The sequence below is a fragment of the Seriola dumerili genome, unplaced genomic scaffold, assembly GCF_002260705.1.
Source record: "Seriola dumerili isolate Sdu_G_001 unplaced genomic scaffold, Sdu_1.0 BDQW01000108.1, whole genome shotgun sequence".
Taxonomy (NCBI): Eukaryota; Metazoa; Chordata; class Actinopteri; order Carangiformes; family Carangidae; genus Seriola; species Seriola dumerili.
The window spans coordinates 771,224-793,944 of record NW_019174363.1 but is presented as its reverse complement, the minus strand read 5'-3'; the positions used below and the strand labels follow the sequence as shown (position 1 = coordinate 793,944).

Here is a 22,721-nt window from a genome sequence, read left to right as displayed (position 1 = left end):
TGATATGCCGTAAAGTTATTTAGGCTAATTAGGTTTGTGTTTAATACTTTATTACAACGGGTAACGTTAGCTACCGTCTCACCCGACTTACAAACTTCGTAGCCATACTACCGCTTAGCCTAACGTTACTACACGGCGTTCTGTTGTGCAATGTGCGGTGGTAAACACATCGGAGCTACAGCCCGCACAAACATCAGGAGGACACTTTTCAAGTAGAGCTCAGTAGCCTACTGAGCGAGGTATGCTGAGCATAAAGCCAGTGGTCTGTGTGGCACGAAGGTGTCTTGTTTAACTTGGCTAGATCCTCTCGCTAACCCATTAACGTCACTGCAGACCTGATCCGGACCCTCCTCCGGAAAGTGGTGGTGAATTACAGCAGATAAATAGTTCACTATTATGAATCAGTCTCTGCAGTGAGATGTGATACAATTCCTCAAAACTATTTTGTTTCCTGTTATGTTGGTATGGTTGGTCCTGGATAGAACACTGATTAGAAAATTGGTCAGTCTATCACAGATAGCCTACTGATAATAAAACCATTTCACTTTGATTTACCAAATATTAAAGTAATTTCATGGACAGGATCAGATGCTGTTCTTCAGTAGGATGGTGTTTAAATCTGCTGCATCAACTTCAGAGCTCAACAATGTGCAGCTGTCTTTAAAAACAAATGAGAGGCAGTGAGTTGAGTTGTAAATTGCATTTACACTGTATCCTACTTTATTCATCCCTAGGAGGGAAATTCAAATTAGCCCAGTAGCTCACACTACAATGACACAAAAAAGAAAGAAAGATGGAGCCAGACTGCCAGTATTTGCAGCAACAGTATTCATAGATTGAGAATCTGGAAAATCTATTAGTTTTTAAGGCTGTTAAACTATTGATTTTACTTTCCTGTGTTTTACAGGTCAACTATGGATAGTCCACTGCGAGAATTCTTGAAGGAGCGCAAATTGCAAGATGTGATTCAGAAACTTGAAGATGAAAATGTAAGCCACACCAGCTGCTGTCTTTGCTTGCTCTCTCTCTCTCTCTCTCTCTCTCTCTCTGTATTTCTATTATAAGATTAATATTGACTATTGACTATGACTATTATATTTTAATGTACTCAATAGCCTACATCATTAATACATTAAAAAGCCAAGTGTGTTTACACAGCAATTTAAAATAATTTTCAGTCATCTTAAATTGGAAAAATATCATTTTTATATCATTATAAATGTTATCAAAAGTACGTCAAATGAAAAACAAACGATGTGAATACCTATATACTACTTTATAGGTTAATTTCCTTTAAATATCCATTGACATTCTATATTATGCATGTGGATGTATTGATGCATTTATGTATTGATTGGAGTGTCTTCCATTTTTTCCAGATTGATGAAACTGTCATTCCATTAATGACAGACAGTGACCTGGCAAAGTACATCCCCAAAGTTGGAGACAGAGTGTCCACTGTGGCCTTCTGCAGACAAGCAGCACTGTCACAAAAATCACCATCCAGGAAAGAATCCATACTTTCAAGGCTACGACAAAGACTGTCTGGAGGTGAGGGGATGCCTTCAAAAAAGAGATCATCTAAGTTGGAAGGAAATACAAATGCCAAACGTAAAGTGAGACGACTGGAGGTTGGTTGGATGGATTATGATGAGGACGAGGAAAGGTACAAACAGGTGAAGTCTGCAAATGGTGGAGGAACCAGGCATCTCTCTATTGAAAAAGACGAAACAGTGGCAGATATCAAAGTTATGGCTGAAAATATTTTTTTCCCAAATGGCCGTTCCAAAAAAAAAAAAAGTCTTTCAAACTATTCAACTCACATTGAGAGCTCACAGATACATATTAATGTGTCTAATACAGTAGATGAGCTGTATAACAAAAGCAAGTTGAAAATGCTAAGACTTTATCTGTGCACCAAAATGAAAACGGGACAGCAGCCCCCAGTAGGAGTGGAGGATGATCACACAACAAGCCAGCCCTCAGAAGTAGATCTCACTGACGCGAATCAAGCTGTTGAGTATCTGTTGGTGGAGAACATAAATTCAGAATCAACACACTACCATGTTATTAATGATGGAGCTTCCACGAGTGGATGTTTGGAATTGGATGAGACATTACCATGGGATGGTCTGCTAACTCTGGGCGAAGGCGAAGATTCCCATGCAGTTATTTTTGTAGGTGAGGGCAGGCTAGATGTAACTGAAGATGAACCAAACCTTGAAACAGCTATTCCAGAAAAGGAGGATGATGCACCTTCTGAAACAGTGGATCAGTCACTGTCTGCTCCAGTGCTTGCAGGGGAGGCAGATGTTTCAGCCCAAGCACTTTCTGAACCACAATCTTCTCCTGTAACACTGATTGTAAGAAGAGGTCACTGTCTCACTGACATGATCAATGCCTTCAAGAACCCCAAAATTGTGGCATCTGAGGTCTGCATCAAAATGCGTTTACCAAATGGAGAGCTTGAACAGGCGGAAGGAAGTGGTGTCTTGCGAGACTGCCTGACAGAATTTTGGATGGATTTCTATGATAGCTGCACACTGGGAGTTGAAGTGAAAGTCCCCTTCATCAGGCATGACTTTCAGCAGGAAGAATGGCAGGCTGTAGCCAGAGTGTTTGTAGTAGGGTGGAAACAAGCTGGTTACTTCCCAGTGGAACTTGCGGTACCATTTCTGGAAGAGGTGCTGTGTGGCTCGACGACCAGTAGTTTCAAGGATTCTCTTTTGCTGTACGTATCACATGAGGAAAGATCTATCCTCGAGAAGGCTTTGGAGGACTTTAATTCTGTGGACACAGATGAATTACTGGATGTACTAGATGCACATGAATGTAAACAAGTCCCTACCAAGGACACTCTGCTTCCTGTTTTGTCACAAATAGGACACAGAGTAATTATTCAGGCCCCAATGTATGTCATTAGGTGCTGGCGTCCTGTTATGGTTTCTGTAGCTAGTTTACTGCCACCAGAAGGACTGCATCATTTCATTGCACAAAAAAAACCAACTGCAAAAACAGTGAAGGCGCTTCTAAACTTTCCAGAGGAGATGACAGCAGCCCAATCAACAGTTTCTCGTTACCTGAAGAGGTACATTGGAGAAATTGATTGCAAGAACCTTCAGCTTTTCCTGCGGTTCTGTACAGGATCTGATGTCTTGGATAAGGCCATACTAATTGAGTTCATTGAAACCACAGATTTCCTCCGCAGACCACAGTCCCACACATGCGGATGTGTACTAAAGCTGCCCATTGGTTACTACAGCTATCCAGATTTTCGCAGTGAATTTAACAACATTCTCACAAGCTCAATGTGGGTAATGGATGTGGTGTAGGTGATTGATTACAGTTGTTTATAGCAACCCCAGAATATGAGCCTTGAGTGGTGTTCTCAAGGTGTTTGAAATGTATTGAGTTGTTTACACAAGTTGTTAAAACCCTAAAGATGTTTACCTCATTTATTTTGTAACTATCAGCTGTTCTTATCCTACAGTACATAAATTGATTTATTTATATTATTATTACAGTTGTTTATAGCAACCCCAGAATATGAGCCTTGAGTGGTGTTCTCAAGGTGTTTGAAATGCAAGTGAGTTGTTTACACAAATTGTTAAAACTCCAAAGATGTTTACCTCATTTATCTTGTAACTATCAGCTGTTCTTATCCTGCATAATAAAATTGATTGATTTATTTTATTATTACAGTTGCAGTTGTTTATAGCAACCCCAGAATGTGATCCTTGAGTGGTGTTCTCAAGGTGTTTAAAATGTATTGAGATGTTTACCACAATTATTTTGTAACTAACAGTAGCCAGTAGTTTGAAAGCTGTTCTTATCCTATTACATACAAATTACATTTTAAAAAGATCATTAAACCATTCAAGTTTGTTATAACATGTTGATGTCTTGTCTGTTCCATTCCATACATCTTTAAGAACCTGTATGAGGATATTTGCACATATGCTGCATATATACATCATATATGCGCATATGGTAATATGCTGCATATAGTATACAGTTATACTACACATCACTTTCTTAATGTGCTGTGATTTGTTAGGGAGGACATAATACTTGATCAGACATTGCATTTATTAATCTCTTCCACTGTGATTAAAACAGACACACAGGAAACATAAAGGGCATTGGTGATGCAACCATCAAAATAAGACTTAAGATAATTGCACAAATATGAAAAGTATGTGCAATATGCCATGTACTAAAGTACTGTACATGTTTTGTATGCTTTTGTCCACTCAAATTGGCCCAAATAACTGTGGACGAACCGTGTCCCTTAGCTGAATATATAAATCAACAGCATCGGACATGGTAGATGGGAACTCCAAGCTTGATTCTTCCATTATTATTGTGCACAAATCAAACAAATCCATGTCACATGGGGCTGAACTTAAAAATGTGCAACTGTGTTTACATGCAGTCAGATCTTCAGTTAGTGGAACAAGACAGTTTTCTGCACCCCAAAGGTGAGGGGCCATGTACATGACATCAGGTATCCCACTTGGCACGTTGGGGTTCTTGGAGGGCCTTATACGGTGAGCATTCCAAACACCCTGGATGTCATTTAAGAGCTCCTGTTGAAGGAACAAGAATGATTTAGACATAAATGAAACACTGTAAATTTTTAAACAGTGACCTTTGCATATAACAATGCAATAAAAGTTGATTAAATTGTGTTGTGGTGTGTCTTATTTTCAGTTTAAACAGTTTAAAGAATAAATCACACTGTATATTAAATAAACATAAACTCAGTGACTTAAATATGTATTTGGCCTAACGTTATGTAGGTAGTGTACATGTGGCACCTTGATCATTTTAATCAGTTTCAGTGTCTATCTGTTTGTGTTTTCAGACTGTTGTAAACAATGAATACAGAGTGTGTAACATAGCCTACAGTTTCTGTGTTTCTTGCTGTGATCATAATAGAGGGTATGCGTTTACGTCACGTTGCCCTTGGCAACGCCCCGTTCGTTCGGACTGAGTGGCAAAACAAACCTCCCTCAACGTGCTAGCGGTGGACTCATAAACTGGATAAAATATGTTATATGTTATTTACCTGAATGATTGGCATGAAACAGAACTGTGACAGAGCTTTGTCAACGAAATCCCCGGAGAAGAATCCCTCATCCTTCAGTTCTCCTAAAGCCGTGATCCATGGTTCGATTCCTTCTTTTCTCATCACTCCCCACCAGCTCTCAATTCTCTGGTTTGCAGTACTTGCCCCTGTGACATAGCTTCTCTCCGCTGCTCTATCATCCACGTCATCTCTCCGTAGATACCGTTGAATGTCTCTGACAACCACGTTCTCAGTGCCCATATCAGTCCGTACGAGCCTGGGGCAGCCCCCACAGCGCTCCAGTGTCTCCACGAAGTACCCCCCGATGACTTTGGGGTCACTGTTGGTGCGAGCGGCCCGCAGCCACATGACTTTGCGTGAGAACCCGTCAATGCAGCCATTAATGCATATCCCGTATGGCTTTAGTTTGTCATATGAGTCTATGTGCCACACAAAGTTAGGTCCCTGAGCAAAATATTGCCTCCTCGAGAGACGTCTGCTCCGTCGAAGTTGTGAACCAACGGGGTCCAGCAGAGAGAGGAGGATCCTGACGTCTTCTTTTCTGATACGAATTCCGTGTTGTATACACTTTGTATACATCCACCGATAATCGTGATCCTTTCCAGAGCCTTGCAGTTGGTCAACAATGAAATCTATCCCGGCGTCCAAGTCGTACCTACGCCGGTGCAGCGACCTGGCTCTTAATAGTCTGTGAAGATGCCTCTCGCTAATAATGAATCCCTGCAATGCCAGGCTTTTCAAAATGTCTTTGTATTTCATTCCCAGCCCAAAATAAAACTCTACCATACTATCCCGGTCCATTGTGTGACAGGGACTGTTCCTGTTTGAGAGAGTGCGCTTGATTTGCTTGCCCAGCTGTCCAAGAGTAATTCGTGCGCACGTTATACCTATTTCGTGGCCACAAATTACTATTTCGTGGGAACGAATTAATATTTCGTGGCCACAAATTAGTATTTCGTGGGAACGAATTGCTATTTCGTGGCCACAATTTATTTATTTTTTTTCTAATAGCATATCCGGGGCTCCGTAGGTACTAAACCTCTAAATCAATATCCATTAAAAGAGGAAGCAGTTCAAGGAATTGGACCACAAATTGAAGGTCTTTTAAAAGCAAATATTTTAAAGAAAACTCAGAATCCCCAAAGTAATACACCATTGTTGCCTGTGAAAAAGCCAGATAACTCTTATCGCATGGTACATGATTTGAGATTTGTAAATGAGGTAGTAGTTGATTTACCAGCAGTAGTGTCAGATCCACATACTTTGCTAGCTCAAATTCCACCAGATGCAAAATGCTTTACAGTCTTAGATTTATGTGGTGCATTTTTTAGTCTTCCACTTAGTGTTGAAAGTCAGGGTTTGTTTGGGTTCACATATAAGGGACAGTTCTATGAGTACACAAGATTGCCACAAGGATTTAAACATAGGCCTCATATTTTCAATAAAGTATTGAAAGATGATCTTGTGGGGAAAGATCAAAAAGTAAAAAGTACAGTGGTAGAATATGTGGATGATATTATCATCTGTTCACCAGATAAGAAAACATGCCATGAGGACTCCATTAAATTACTACAAATATTGGCAGAAAATGGTCACAAGGTTTCGCAGAAAAAACTGCAGTATTGCCAGGAGAAGGTAGCATATTTGGGTCAGACAATAACGTAGGGACACAGAAGTATTTCTGATTTAGAAGTTATTCGAAAGGCTCCTAAACCAGAACAGTTAGAGAAATTATGACCTTTCTTGGTATCGCTGGCTATTCTTCAGCATGGATTGAAGATTATGCTAGTTTAACAGGGCCCTTGAGGGCTATGATCAAAGAGACTGGAAATGCTCAACTTCACTGTAATCTTTTATGGACACAGGAAGGCCTTTTGGCCTTTGAAACAATTAAACAAAGATTACAGGAGGCTCCAGAATTTTCTGTCGTATGTGTCTACCTCAGCTGGGGGTAAATATGCATGTGCAGTTCTTTGTCAGCCAACAGGTACAGGGATGAGTCCTCAACCCATTTCATACTACTCCACTGCCTATTCTGAAGTAGAGCTGGGACTGCCCCTGTGTTACAGAATAATGGTGGGAGTTTCTCTGATGTATGATAAAGCATCGTCTGTTACGATGGGATACCCAGTAACAATTCTTACTCATCATAGCCTCAGGAATCTTTTAAACTATGGCAAATATACGTTAACGATGCATAGGCTTAGGGATTATCATAGACTATTAGAGCAGGAAGATGTTACGTTGGCAAGATGTGTTACAGTAAACCCGGCTGAGAATTTGCCAACTGCAGAGGATGGTGAACCGCATGATTGTATTAAGGAAGCAGAAAAATACTCAAGGTTGAGGTTAGATTTGCAAGCCCTCCTACTGCGGGAGGCAGATTTAGAATACTAGACTGATGGTTCTTGTTACCGTGTGGGGGATAAATTGAGTGCGGGTTATGCTGTGGTGAAAGCCCAAGGAACAGGGTTTGTAGTCGAGAAAACTGGAGTGGTACCACAACCCGCATCAGCACAGCTTGCTGAACTTGTAGGATTGACTGAAGCATGCTTGTTAGCTGAGGGAAAGCGTGTGACAATTTACACAAATTCTGCGTATGCTCACAATGTGTGTCATCTGTTTGGAGCAGTGTGGAAGAACCGAGGGTTTAAGAAAACTGATGGTTCTCCAATGCAACATCATACTCAGATCATGAAACTTTTGCATGCTATGATGAAACCAAAGAAATAGCGATAGCAAAATGTGCAGCACATAAAATGGACACGTCCAGAGTCACTCGGGGTAATAAAGCGGCTGATGATGCTGCAAAAGCAGTGACGGGCGCGGATAAATTGGGTAAAGTTCTTTTAGTTACACATGAAGTAGACTTAAAAGACAAAATTACACTTGCTGATGTGATTTTGATGCAGGAAGCAGTTTCTGAAATGGACAAACAGCTGTGGGGAGATCGTGGTGCCATTCAGGATTCTACTGGTCTTTGGAGAAACCATGAAGGATTGATCATAGCACCTCCAGACCTGCTTGGATTAATGATCCAAGAAGCACATGGGTTGGCCCATGTTGCAAGGGGGGAGGTTAGGAGAAAGATAATTGAAGAGTACGGATTTTGGGCACCATACCTCTTAGAGCAGATTGATCACGTCATAGGTAGATGTACTATTTGTCTGAAAAATAATGTTCAGAGAGGTGTGGCAGCTTCACCAGGTTATATCCCAATGCCAAGGGGTCCAATGTGAGAGTTGGTAATTGACTTTGTTGACATGATAAAACCAGTTGAAGGTATAAGGTATATGCTGGTTGTTGTTGACAGATTTTCAAGGTGGCCAGAGGCCTGTCCAACTAAGTGCAAAGACGCTCAGTCAGTTGCCAAGTTTCTGTGTAGGCAGGTCATTTGCAGATGGGGACTCCCTGATAGAATTTCATCTGATAATGGTAAAGAGTTTGTGGATAAAACGGTAAAATTAATCTTACAAAATTTGGGAATTAAACAGCGCCTTGGAGCAGTTTATCACCCACGAAGCCAAGGAATTTGTGAAAAAATGAATGGTGTTTTAAAGAACCGCATCGTTAAAATTTGCCAACACACGGGTTTAAATTGGATAGCAGCGCTTCCATTAGCATTAATGGTATGCTGCTCCAGTGAATTGTGTGATTTGCACATGACTCCTCATGAGTTGGTTACAGGGAGACAGATGCCAACACCTTGTTTACGTACAAGCGGAAAGGGTCCAAGTTTGGCCCTTTTAGAAGATGAAATGCGAGCATATGTAACATATATGGCTATTCTTCATAAAAGAATATCCATGTATGTTTCTGACAGGCAGAGACAAGAGGAGGTGCAGGAGACACTCGAGCAAAAAAGGAGTACGGTGCAACCTGGAGAAAGGGTGTTTGTAAAGGTCTTTCGAAGTAAGTGGTATAACGAACGTCGTGAAGGACCATTCGAAGTTGTTCACAGTATGGGAACAGCTGTTCAGGTTAAAGGGTCTCCAACTTGGTATCATTTGTCTCACTGTGTCAAAGCACCTGCTGAAGAAGTCTTGTCCTTACAGGATGGAGATGTTGAGGGCTCACCGAAACCAGAGGGGATGGTTCAGGACAATTTTGTGCATGATCCTGATGATGTCACAGGTGACCCTCCAGTTAACAAGCAGGGAAAGAGATTCAAGGACACTGACCTCCAACATGTCCCAGGAACATCAGAGAGTGCGGAGCGCTGTGATGCCGCTCCAGGACAATCTGAATGTTCAGCTGGGCAAAGAAGTTCAAGGCCAGTCAGACGAAAAGTCAGGCCTAAATGATATGACTAAGGTTGAAGTAGCTCTAGGTGGGTCAGTTCAGCTCCCATGTAGGTGTGGGGAGAAAAGTTCTGATAATTCAACAAAGTGGAAAAATGGTCGAGGTGAGGAGTTGATGTTGCAAGGGCCTAGAGTTGAAGCTATACCTGTCAAAAGTTGAGAGTATGTTTTGAGAAAGGGAGATTGTTCACTCATTGTTAAATATGCTGAGTGGGAAGATCAAGGGGTGTACACTTGTTCTTATTTGGAACCAGAGTTTAAATTTGTTCCACTTGAGGAGAAGTGGATAGCGGGTATTGTAACTTGCCAAGTTAAGCTCGTAATAAGAAATTCCAAATCAGTAGAAGAGTAAAAAATGACTAAGGAAAGTCAGGAATCGACTACTGTAGAAGTTACAACAAAGGTAAATGACTTCTTGACTACTTCAGGGTTGGAAACAACTAAGGACACTCATACATTGACACCTATGACTGTTGTAGCTACAACTCTAGAGACGGCAACTACAACACCTGCTGTTGTAACCATTGACAATTCCAAAGATGAAGTGATGACTGAGAAAATTACAATAACTACAGAACCACCAACTACTAGACAATCTGTAGTAACAACACAAAAATTAGATACAACAACTTTGAAATCCAGTCAGGAAGAATGCACAGCACTGAAGTTTGATGCTGAAAGGGATAGCAGTTACAAACATACTGAGATCAAAAAACAAACTGAGAATAAAAATGACGAAGAACTGTTGAAGGACATAGGGAACGAATTATTGAAATTTGAAGGGACAGTAGAAGAGATGGTGGAACAGTATCCTGGATTGCAACGGAGAGAAGTTGAATGGAAAGCATATGGATTTGATTCTCAAGCATTAAAAATCCCAGATGAATGGGCGAGTACAAATTTGTGGTTTCAACAACTGACACATTCTATAAGGACAGTGAAAAAAATTCAAGGTCTATGTGTAGTAAAAATTCTATCACCAGGCACGTGGTCTGGAATTTTAGAAACAGTACCAGAACCATTGATCCCTATGTGTCAGTCTTATGCACTATCGTGATCGTTCAAGCAGCAAGGGATGTAGTTATGGGTCTGTCGATGAATCTTTTTAAGCCCAGACATGAATGCTCTTGGTTGGTTAATTTGCCATATTTGAATCTATTTGACCCGGATGAAGAAATAATGAAAGTGGTTCCTGATGGAATGACAGTGACTCCCACTAAAGCTGAGAGTTGCTTCTGTTCAAATAATACCTTTGGAGGCCCAGGAATGTTTATGGGGATATCAAAGTGTAACAGTTATTTGATGCATTTTGGTAAAAGTGATCATAGAGCCCCGAATGATTTATATCAAGTGACATTTCATGTTCCAGATTCTGACGAAAGTAAAACTCTGACTGTGAAAAATCAGACTCTACAAGGAAATGTGACCATGGGAAACTTCAAGGAGTTATGGTGGGTTTGTGGTGACAAGGCATATGTGGCGGTATGAGGGCTCATACAAGGTTATGGTACAGATTTTAGCTTATGAAATTTGAGGAGAAAACCCACAACGCCACCCTGGGAATTGCAACCAGGAAATTGTAAATGAATATAAATGTAATAGGGAGGTACGCAGGTAAGCAATACAATGAAGGGCAGGAGACGTGGTTCAAGGTAACAAAATAATTAACACATTTATTTAATGTTGGTCTCACAAAGTTAAAAAAAGTATTTTAAAACAGAACTATTGGTTAACACCCTACTCCAGTGGCTGAGGCTTACCAACGGTGAGGGATAATGTGGGGTGAGGAAGGCCAAAACAAAGAAAGGCACCCCACTCGTACGTGACACACACACAAAAGGTGAAGTGCAAAGACAACCAAATCCAGGATCACAGCACACAAAGAGAAACCACCACCCAGGACACCACCACCACCATCGGCTCTCAGCAACTACAGGGGGAAGGGAGAACACAATTCCATATGAAGTCTACACCATACAAAAGGGAGAAGGACCTGATGAGTCACAATCAAATGCTGTTTCTAGACGGCGGAAGAAAAGAGAAATGGCACAGTTTCATAAAATAGATGCCTACCATTTCAGAGTGAGTTTAGCAGAGAAATGGGGTATAGGGTTGTTTCCATGGTATGGAGTGACATTTCTAGCAGATCACATTGATAACATCACTTACACCCTACAAGGATTTGCGGATCAAACAATAGTAGGGTTCACAACTCTGACAAACACACAGAGAAGTCACAGACTGACATTGTTGAAACATGATATGGCTCTTGATTATATTTTGGCCAAACAGGGAGGCTTATGCATGGCTCTAAATTTTACCGGAGATGCTTGTTATACTTTGATCCCTGATAGCTCAGATAACATGACCAGTGTCATAGATGCACTGAAAAGCATAAGGGATGCTTTTGGGGCTTCAGAAGGAGCGGAGGGACAGGAGCGGAGGGACAGTCAGCCAATTCTTGGCTGCAGGATCAATTTGGACCCATGGGTGCAGTGGTAGCTCAAATGATGATAGCAGTTGTTTTGTATGATGTTTTGTTTCTGCACAATATTGTTGACCTTTGCGAAGGCAATGATATTGAGATGGGTTGGTGTGGTTCTGCCTGGAGAACAGACCCAGATGTTGCGACAAACTGATGTGGATGAAGATGAGAAGGGAGCAATACAAGGAGAACTGATGGAGACTTATCCATATTGAATGTCTGACTTATAGGTTTAAACCTATATGGGAAAATGATAAGGAAGGAGACAGTGTCCAGATATTGACATGTGAAGATGTTGATTTGCAATGATGTTTTGTATTTGTTATTTGCAAAGGATACTGGTTTGTTTTCTCTCTCCTTCCCAGAACATATCAGAGATATTACTGTGAAGTGCCTGGTCGTTCGGGGTCCCAGATGTCCTGAGGAGATTCTGACATCTAATATGAAGATCGAAAAAGGACTGAAGGGCCCTGAACCTAGACACTGAAATGACATGTTTACAATGAAGAGTCGACGCTGCAGAAGAACTGTAACCAAGTTTTGTGCTTTATTGTTATGTGCTTGTTGTCTTAGGTGTTTTTGAACTTATTTATGATTTGAATATGTATACTTTACTGTATGTTTTGAATGTATGTGGATGTATTGGAACCTCAGATGTTTTCTTTTTGGCATCTAGGGAGATTAATGTTAGACAGGGAAAGGTCCAGCGGAGGATCCGATGGGTTGACCAGTCTAAAGTTGGATGTTATTTTGATTTGATTTGTCTGGGGTTTCATATGCATCTACTCATAGTATTCCTCCTTTTTCTAATTGGTCTGGAGTACTATGAAGTGGTCGCCTAGGCCAGAGGGACCGTGAGAGAATTTCCTGTCTTGATTGTTTGATGGAAATTTCAAGAAAGATTGGCTGCTTGACAGGTTTTCGCTCTCACACTACATAAATTGGTTATGCTACTAATAACTGGGAGGATCTTTTATTTTCATTATTTTAATCATTTGGTTTTTATTGTTGTCGAGGCTTTTTGACCCTCGAAGGGGGGAATATGTAATGTATTATCCACTTCATTTCCTTCTATTTCAACATTCTAAATTGTTGTATGTTCTTCTTCTATGTATGTTTTATTCTTAAGTTAAGGAAGGGTGTCAATTAAGGCTTTGTCAAAGGTTTCCTTGAACCACTTATTGTAAGTTGAATTTAAGGAATGTGCTTTAGGAGGCAAAACTGTTTACCCATTGGTTTTCTGTTTGATACGGTACAAGAGACTCAGGATGTGGGGGTTTTATGCTGGCCTAAAAGGCCAGAGACCAGAGGCCGTAGACCAGATCTTGTCTACCATTTGGGTGAAGGCTTCTTCATATTGGAAGAAGTGCACATTCCAAAGGCATTTTTGACACGTTTTCTTTCTTGTAAATAAACTTCTTTTTGATTGCAAGTAAAGACGTGTCAGCGGTGATCACTTCTTCACATCAGCACCTCAAGATACCACACTTGCACCTGAACGCTGAATACTACACTGAGCCATATTGTTAGGTTCACTGAATGTAGGACCACAAGATGCAGACTGCGGACACTGAATCAGATGAGAATAACAAATTTATTGTGGATAGAACCAGAAAGGGGGCTGAGGGTCGATGTGGATCCAGGCTGTGGAGATTCCAGTGGGTGGGTAGCTGAAGCGGAGCTGGTTGACGAGAGGAATGGAGCCAGAAAGCGGGATACGGGAACTAGAGACCGGAGAATACAGGTTAGAGCCAAAATCACAAAACATCTACTAAGTAGTCGGACAGTAGTCAAATGTTTACCACGGTTGGGTAACGGAGGATCTGGCGATGAGTGGAAGAATGAGCTGGTCTTTTATCCTGCAGCAGTGTAGGTGGCTTGATTATGAGATGAGGAGCAGGTGAGTGATTGCAATGGTAGTACAGCTGATTCCAGTTGACCTCTGGCACCGCCCCAGCTCCAGACAGAGACACCCACAACAGGAGAAAGGAAAAACATAGGAAAACATGGAAAAAACAGAACACAGGACCGTGACACATATCACCTGTGGGCAGTCCCTGTGTGTTTATAAACGTGAAGAGGGCCAACGTTTAACAGGAGGGACTCACATGTATGTGCACTAGCATGCCTGCACTACCAGACCAGCTACCAAAACACAGAACAGAGAAACTCAGATTAAACAAACTCAGGGGATGTGGCTTCGTTCTATGCTCAGGACGCCATTACTCCACTATATCTTTATATAGAAAATATATGTTTGCTGCCGTATTATTGTTTAAAACCTATTTTACAGAGCCTCTAAGACAGTTTTTCAACCTTTTTGGCTGTGACCAGGACAATCTGGTTTGGTTTGTCTGAATAGTATTGATGAATTCACAGGAATAAAGTAAGGATCAGATTAACATGACAAAAATTAAAATAAAATCATCACTTTTAAAGACTTTTTTAAAGTCTTGTGAAATATTTTATTTCCTGCTTTTCCTTTCCTAACCCCTGAGATTTATCTGGCGACCCCCCTCCTTTTGGGATGATGTCAGTGTTAGAAGAAAGGTCAAAGGTCGTGGGTCCTGAGCAGAATCCATGCTATTCCAGCCAGTACTTAAAGTATCTTGTTATGGAAGAAAATGTCTGATGAGCTGATGGATGGACAGACAAATGGACACAGAAAAAACAAAACAAACAAAAAAAAACGCACTCTCTGCCTTTACCTGACTGTGATTCAAAGTTCAGAGCATAATTTCCTGATGAAGCTTCACTCAATCATGTTTATCATGTTTGAGTTACTATTTACAATTTATGTATGTTAGGGAAAATTCTTATCATCGGTGGTGAATAAAGAGTGCTGGAGTCCAGGATGTCTTATGCTGAGGAGAAAGGAGGATTCATCAGTACAGTTTCCTGTGCATGATGTCACCTCAAATCTGAAGCAGGAACCCCTGAGAATAGTATTTATACACTTAGAGAGATTACTATAGATAGCTTACACTCCATAATTAGTCAATTATCTAGAAGAAGGGGGAGAAGAGGGATGTGTGAATACACTATTGGTTCATTAACCATAAACAAGGAAACAAGACTATATACGCACAAGTGCTGATTCTTATAACACCCAGCTACTTGTTACTGACCATCGAAGGTCTTTTTTTTATCAATCATGGCACCAGCAGTATCAGCAGAAAACCACAGCTGTGTCTGGAGGAGCCGCCTGAGTGTTTCAAGGCCTGTAAGATTTAATGCAGTAGCTGTGGCACAGAGACCTAGGGCCTCACACTGACCTTTCACTGTGAGTTAGTCATTCATTAGGTGGACAAGAGAAATGTAAATTGGCCATGAGATTACTTTGGTCTTGAAAATCAACAGCAACAGAACATATACACACAAAGCACCTGCCTCCGTCTGCCTGTGTTGGAAACACTGCTGATTCTGAATGTGTGTTGTGATTTACAGAGAAACTGAACACATACAGTCTCATGATGATGGAATTGTGTCATTGACATTTAAATGTTAGGAAGAGGGGCTTTCTGGGGACAACAAGCTTACAGATAATCTATAAACTGCAATTCTTTTCAAATTGTGGCTTACCTAACGTTTCTCTCTGCCAACTAATCTCGTCAGGGACAGGAATGCAGGCTCAATACCACTGACCTCGAATAGTCCCTCTTATCTCCTGCAACTGCTCCTCTCTACAGAATACTCGGTAACTGACAACAAAATATAACTGGCTCTGCATCTCTTGGAATGAAACTCATACTCATAAATTGTTCCTCTTGTTCACTGCACTCTGAGTTATTCTATATTTCTCTAATATTTGAGAACAATAAGAAACAAAGTGTCAGGAAACATGGTGTCCAGAGAAACAAACTTTTAAAATGGATCAGAGAAGGAGGAAGACAGATGGAGCGAGCAAACAGCAGTGCGACAGTCCAGTACAGCGAAAAACAGAGCTTAGCATCGTACATTGTGTCCAGACAGGCAGGGCTAAGTCATGGGCTCGTGCAGCATGCTGTTCCTGTGATTAGCCCTCCATCTGGCAGGGTGGGCATAAAGAGCAGCCAGAGTATCGCAGCCTGCTACATGGATCTCAGAGTTGGGGGTCTTCCTTTGCATTTGGCAGAGACAGTCTGGATGCTCTCACTGTCCAACCCTGCCCACCAGGCCCATGAGGATCAAACATCTGGCAGACTTTGTCTTCTGGACAGTGATGTACAATGAATAAGATGTTATGCTCTGTACGCTTCACAGATGTTGTCTGTTTTTGTGCCTTTGTTGTTTAGACAGTATAATTATTTGTTGTCAGTGGCTGAGGCCTTTTCAAGCAGTCTTTTATTCCTAATCCTCCATGCTTTATATTTCATGATCTTCTTGATATGATCAGTATATTTGATCATGTTTATCTAAGCCTCCCTGTTTTCTTCTCTGCTCCTGTTTTAATTTGCTACTTTTGTCTTCATAAATTCAGAATAATGTAAATTTTAACCACTGTAATTCCATCAGTAAAACAGTCACAACATACTCACTAGTTTGACTTTTAAACATAAAACCATTTTCACTCATTATGCCAGTTTCATTCTGTCGAAGTCACTTCTACTTTACAGCTGAATCACTGTCAAGGTACTGTCAATAACAACTACAGACTTCCTGCACAGGTGTTTAAGGAGACGAGCCCATAGGTCGTCTGTGCAGCAGGTTATTATGACCCATAGTTACGTTGTGTTGCTAGACGACATCTAGTAGTCGTAGCAATTATGACAGGAGCAAAGGGAAAAGTGCAGTGACGTAGTATAAAGAGAGACAAAGTCCACGTCAGGAGGAGGTTGTGGTGGATGGATGAATATGAAACAGGAGAGTGGTGTTCGATTCCCATGTGAAAGTAGCAGTTTATGTTGTTTCTATTATCCATGACCATTCAACAAAATGAACCACGTTGTTATTATTGTAACCATGAAAGGCTGATTGCGAAATGTCAAAAAAAACACACTGGTAAAACATCAGATAGTAAATTCAACATTGTTGTTATATAAAGTAGTGTTGGGCATTGATACTCAACTTCATACACAGGCATGTGTGTGTCTGTAGGGACACAAACAAAGGCAAGGGAAAACTACCATAAGACAGCTGTTAACAAAGGAGGGTTAAGGCTGTTAACTTCTGCTGTCCATCCACCTCAATGTTAGATGTGTTGTTCACAAGCTTCTCTGCTCAGCACAGCTGTATTGAGTTATATTGGTTATTTGAGTGACTGTAGTGTTTCTTTTAGCTCCAACCAGTCCATCCATTCTCCTCTGACCTTTGACCTCTCTCATCAAAACAGAGCTGCTGCTCACTGGATGCTTTTGTTTATCGCACCATTCTAAGTAACTATTTTATTTTTTATACTATTTTAAAGCTCAGTTGTACATTTTAAATTTGAGCAAGTCTTTTTCTTATCAACAGACAGATGAGAGTTAATGATGTTGTCTAGAGAAAATGCTGGAGCTGCTCTACAGATAGTGAATAATGGAACAGCCCTCATGACACTCTGCCAGCAGCCATGCTGATTGTCCTGGGATGTATGGGTACATTTCTCTGTCACAGCTGGAAGCCTAGTATTCAAATGAATTTGAATGTACTGTCTTTAAAAAAATTCTACAAAATCATGGAGTCAGTGATATTATACATATTTACTCTGCTGTCCAAAATCATGGACAGGAATCACACACAGTACATTCCCTGATTCCTCTCTGTTATTGAGATGGAATGTCAGTTGCACTATCAGTTGTGTGTTTAGGTCTGTATAAAAACTCCTCTGCTGTTGTCTCAGCCAAGACTGAAATACTGGTCCAAGAGGCAGCAATCTGTGAAACACAGTCGAAACTCTAGCCATGCTTCTGGGATCTTCTTGACTGACTGAATGAGAATGAGGTTCATCTCTTGAGCCTCCTTTGATCAAACTCTCCATACTCCTACTAGCTCAGGTTATAGGTAACAACAAACTATCTTATATGATTATGTAGAATACACTAGGGCTGGGTTTTGCTTCTGATTTCCCACGTCAATTCAATTCAGATTCACAACATCCTGGTTTGATTCGATAACATTTAATATGGATTGAGTCGGAGATGTTTCAGTTACAATACCAATGTTGCTTGGATATGAATGAGATGCTCAGAGAACTAATGCTGTAAATTGTTCCTCTAACCTGGTGCATTATTAAAAATATTAATGTTGACATTATGAATGGGCCCAAAGCAGTTACATTAATACACTTTCTATTTTACATGACCAACAGTTTAGACAACATCAAGAAATAAAAGGTAGGTAGTATTGTGCATTGCTAGCCTTGTGCACTTATTTAGAAATGAGTGAATAGCAGTGATGATACTGTGAAAAGTTCATTTAGTGTCATTATCAAATGACTTTTTAAAATTCAAAAATGTTTTCAAAAAATCTATGAGTATAAATATATTTCCTACTACTGGCAATTTTATATCCCTCTGTTTATTTACATTTTTATTTTATTTTAAATCCTTTGTGTCTTCTCATGTTGTCTGGTATCATATGTTGTCAGCAATCTGAACAGCCTTGTTGTTGAAAAGGTGCTGCACAAATAAACTTGTCTCATGGCCCCTTGAACCAGCCCACTACCCTCCTGCCTTCAGGCCCTTCTGCCATCTCCATTCACAGCCACACACAAAGAATGCAGAATTTGCAGCTCTGCTTCTTCAGCAGCCCATTCATCATTACCTGAGGGAGTCAGTGTTAGCCTAATCAAAGCTTTGATTAATTGAATAAGGAATAGTGAGAGGTGGGCCAGGATCAGCAGGGCTTCAGGCACAGCCACTCTTTCTCCTCGCCTCTGTCCCAGCTTCATGGAAAGATGACTGGCTGCAACACAGGCCATATGGTGGTGCTGCTGTGGATGTGATACCGTTACTTTGAAGGAACAGATCCCAGAACGGTATCAGCAACTACTCTTACAGTTTCACCATTTGGTACCAAGTGGCTGATAATGATTTTGTATGTGATACATGATATATGTATATATATACTATATATAAAGTATATATATTTTTTGTTTAATTATGTGCCTGCAATGCAATAGCATTGAAGGCATGTATTATTATTCTGCATACTTAGTGTGAATGCTGAGCCATTCACACTATTGTTATTTAAATCTGTATATATTATTCTTAATTCTTCCCTGTTTCTCTAGTCTCGCAACTACTCCTTCATACTTTTTCATAAAAAAAACATTCAACTTTCAAAACATTCAGCTTGTTCTGTAGATTATCGGATGTATCCAACTTTTTTTCTACTATTTATAATTTTCCAAATATAATTTTTTTTTTGCCATTCAAATGAATGGAGAGATTGTTCAAATCCTTGAAAGCTTCAGCCTCTTTGTTCACAAGACTTTCAGCTATTTAACTTGTATTCAACTTTTTGATATCTTGTACAGTTTTTGAATTGTCACAGTTTTAGTTTCATGCTTTTTTCAGATCATTTTTGAGTTTACAGTGGGTGTGTATTACACAGAATGTTCAGGGCTAGAGTGGATGACATCATAGCTAGAGTGGGAGAAGCTCTAAAACTTGTCTGAAAAAAAGTCTGTGTAACTCGTCTTTACAGCCACATATTTTGATCTTGACACATGATTTCTTCCTTACACTGCAAAAACGGCCCCTCTCAAAATAAGACAAATAATCCTGAATTTAGCCAAATTGTCTTGTATTGAGCAAAAAATCTGCCAATGGGGTAAGAAAATTGTACTTGGTTAGAATTCTTAAAACTAGCAAAAAAGTCTAGGCACTGAATATTCAAAATGTGCCTTAAAACGAGACAGAAATGCTAAAATTGAAGCAATCCGTGCTTACTTCAAACAATGAAATCACACTTATTTAAGACATGAATTCTTATAATCTGCTCAACCAGGGACTACAATACTCATTTCAAGGAATTCTATCTTAAAAATAAGATAATAACTTGCAAATAAAATCTTAAAATAAGATTTTTATTCTTTTTATTTAGCTAGCTGCAAGAATTGATGCTTTGATGCAAGATTAAAGACTAGCAAAAAAATCTTAAAATAAGAGACAATTTCTTGAAATCACAGAGTGATTTTATTTCTGCATTCAGAAATAAACAGTACAAGAACATCTGGCGATTCTGACTGCCACTAGCAAGCACACTATTGAAGATGTACTGTAATGACGGAAAGGCATAAAGATAAGAGGATGCATTATTCGTTTCACGTAGTTCTTATAAAACATAAAATATGAGATATGAGAAATAAGAGAATAACATGCAGGATTTACCCACTTTGATCGTATAGGCTTTTAGTGAAAACAGGAAAAGGCTAACACTAATTTGGCTGCCACTAAAACACTACAAGATCACTACGTTACACAGGTTCCTATAGATCCATGACGCAGAACAAGCTTACTTGATGAAAGCCCTCCACTCGGCAATGGCTTTCTTGTACGATGCTGTCAAATCTCGCTCATGTATTGCATCCTCAAGCACCTCAGTCTGCACGACTGACAGTAGAGTTGCAATACATTTTAGGTAGGTGAGGTGCAACGCATAGTAGTACCCTAAGAGATAGACCAGTCACCACCTTCGAGACCAAGAAAGTCCATGAGAGCCTGTTGTTTTTTCTACGGCAATCATACAGTTGCCTTCAGACAGGAGCACAACTGGGGATGATAGGAGCCGGTGGCGCAGATACGCATCAGGGTCTTCTGATGCCTGGATGACAAAGAGGATCAAAAAAGAAGTTTAGATTAGATTGGGAAGGCACAAGGTACACACACCTTGTCCTGTAATGAAATAGTCAATGCTCAAACAGCTGCCAGCTGCTCTTCAGAGATGAGTTAAATACAGAAATCGAATTTCACTGTATGTTTGGCTATACTCTTTCCTCTTTATCTCTATAAATATGGCAGTGCCATATTAACCAACTTTTATCGCTGTACGATTGAAAGTATTCTGACTGGCAGCATTACAGCATGGTATGGTAACAGTACTGCCCATGACTGACAAGCTCTGCAAAGGGTTGTCAGATCAGCACAGTGCATCACCAGGACTGAGTTAGCAAGTATTCACATGATCTATAGTCAGCACTGCCAAAGGAAAGCCAAAAGGATATTGAGTGACCCCAATTATCCCAGCCATGACCTTTTCACCCTACTGCCATCTGGCAGAAGATTCAAGAGTATCCAGGCCCGCACCAGCAGATTCAGAGACAGTTTCTGAACTGTCAGACATCTTAACATTCTTCTATAATTCTCCTCTATTTATATTTATTTATTCCTTCAAGTTGAAAAGACACACATGAGCTCAAGAATTTCATTACTGATAAATGCCTATTTATGAGTATATGACAATAAACCTTGAAACTTAAATCCAAACCAACCTACGACACCACCAGACAGGAAGGTTAAGCAGCCGATAGCAATTTCAATACATGCTTTACTTCATGTATCTATATGTATGTGACAATATATATGTTGTATCCTTGTAATGTACCACCTGATGATTTTATTACGTCTTACCGTAAGAACATGGAAGAATGCCTCACTGCTTGTTCCCAATTTCTTGGGTGGTATGGTGCTGGATGGGAAGAGCTGTGGCAGGGCTCTGAATACAGCTGTTGCATGTTCCACTGTTTTGATAGAAAGCACAAAACAAGGGAGTATAAATAACCACTCATCATGAGACCTTAAAAGGATTCAAATGAGTCATAAAGCTTAAATCTCCGTCATGTCGCCATGCTAGATGTTCTTTAAATATAAACATACACAGATCTAAGTAGTGACCTCACCTCCATCCAAAGTTTTTGGAGGTTTCATAGCCTTCTTCATGACACCATAAAACTGGACCTTGGAGTAGAAGTTTTCCCATCTGTCATCATCTCTTCATGTGGGATTCGTTGGCTGAATGATTCTCTGCAACTCATCTAGGACCAGAAAGATACATTGAAACATAGAGGAAATTCACTGAAACATTATTGCTAGTAGTCCAACACTGATGACTGATGTCTCTCTCTTTGTACTAGTAAACAAGTCAGAACTGGTTGCAAGGGGTAAACATTACAATACGTACATGATCTAACTCCCTGAAACATGGGTAGGCCTCCAGAATTGTGGCTGCTCTATCTTCCTCTTTTAACGTATCGGATGTGATGAAACGCCTTCTGGATTCAAACTCCAGGTTTAGGAGGTGAGTAACTGAAGCCTTGTTTGACTTCTTGGATCTGTAGATGTCCTGGAGCGTCTTATAATGTCTCGCCTGGGTTTTCTGACTGTCTAACACATCACCAGCTGTAGCTGAAGGAATATAAAAGGAATGTAAAAAGATAGTGGGGTTAGAGGTGTAATGTGTAACATTATGTTTCCAAATTATGTTAACAATAGGAAGGAACTTGAAGTCACAGTGTAGTGCATTTTGACTATTTGATTTTTACTACTATAGTGCATTTTGATAAAAAAGCAACAGTGCAGATTTATCAGACAAGCTGCCTACTTCATTGCTCACCAACATTTGGCTTTGTCAGCATTTTAATAACCTTTTAACAAGGCAAACATTTCATTGACTATCAACTGACCATCAGTCGGTAACAGTGCATTTATCTGCGTGAACCATGAACGACCATTTAGCCTATGCTAAAGCAACCGTCCAGACTCAAACAATCAGTCTACTTCATTACTTATCATTTGGCTATTTAAACAGCATTTTAGTAACCATCTAACAAGGGAAACTATCGACTAACTGACCATCAGCAGTCTGTACTAGCATCCCAATAATCAATGTGGACCATGAACGACATTTTCTAGTGTACTTTGATCAAAGTGCCAGTCCAGAT

At 40.2% G+C, this 22,721-nt stretch overlaps 1 protein-coding gene across 1 annotated transcript; it reads right to left on the bottom strand.

The window, feature by feature from the left end:
• Positions 1-4,095: 4,095 nt before the first annotated feature.
• Positions 4,096-5,575, bottom strand: LOC111222797. Its single transcript, XM_022746651.1, has 2 exons — positions 5,072-5,575; positions 4,096-4,589 (listed from the first exon to the last, which is right to left on the bottom strand). The coding sequence occupies exons 1-2, from the start codon at positions 5,438-5,440 to the stop codon at positions 4,254-4,256; spliced, it is 705 nt and encodes a 234-aa protein (XP_022602372.1). The 5' UTR covers positions 5,441-5,575; the 3' UTR covers positions 4,096-4,253.
• Between the last annotated feature and the right edge of the window lie 17,146 nt (positions 5,576-22,721).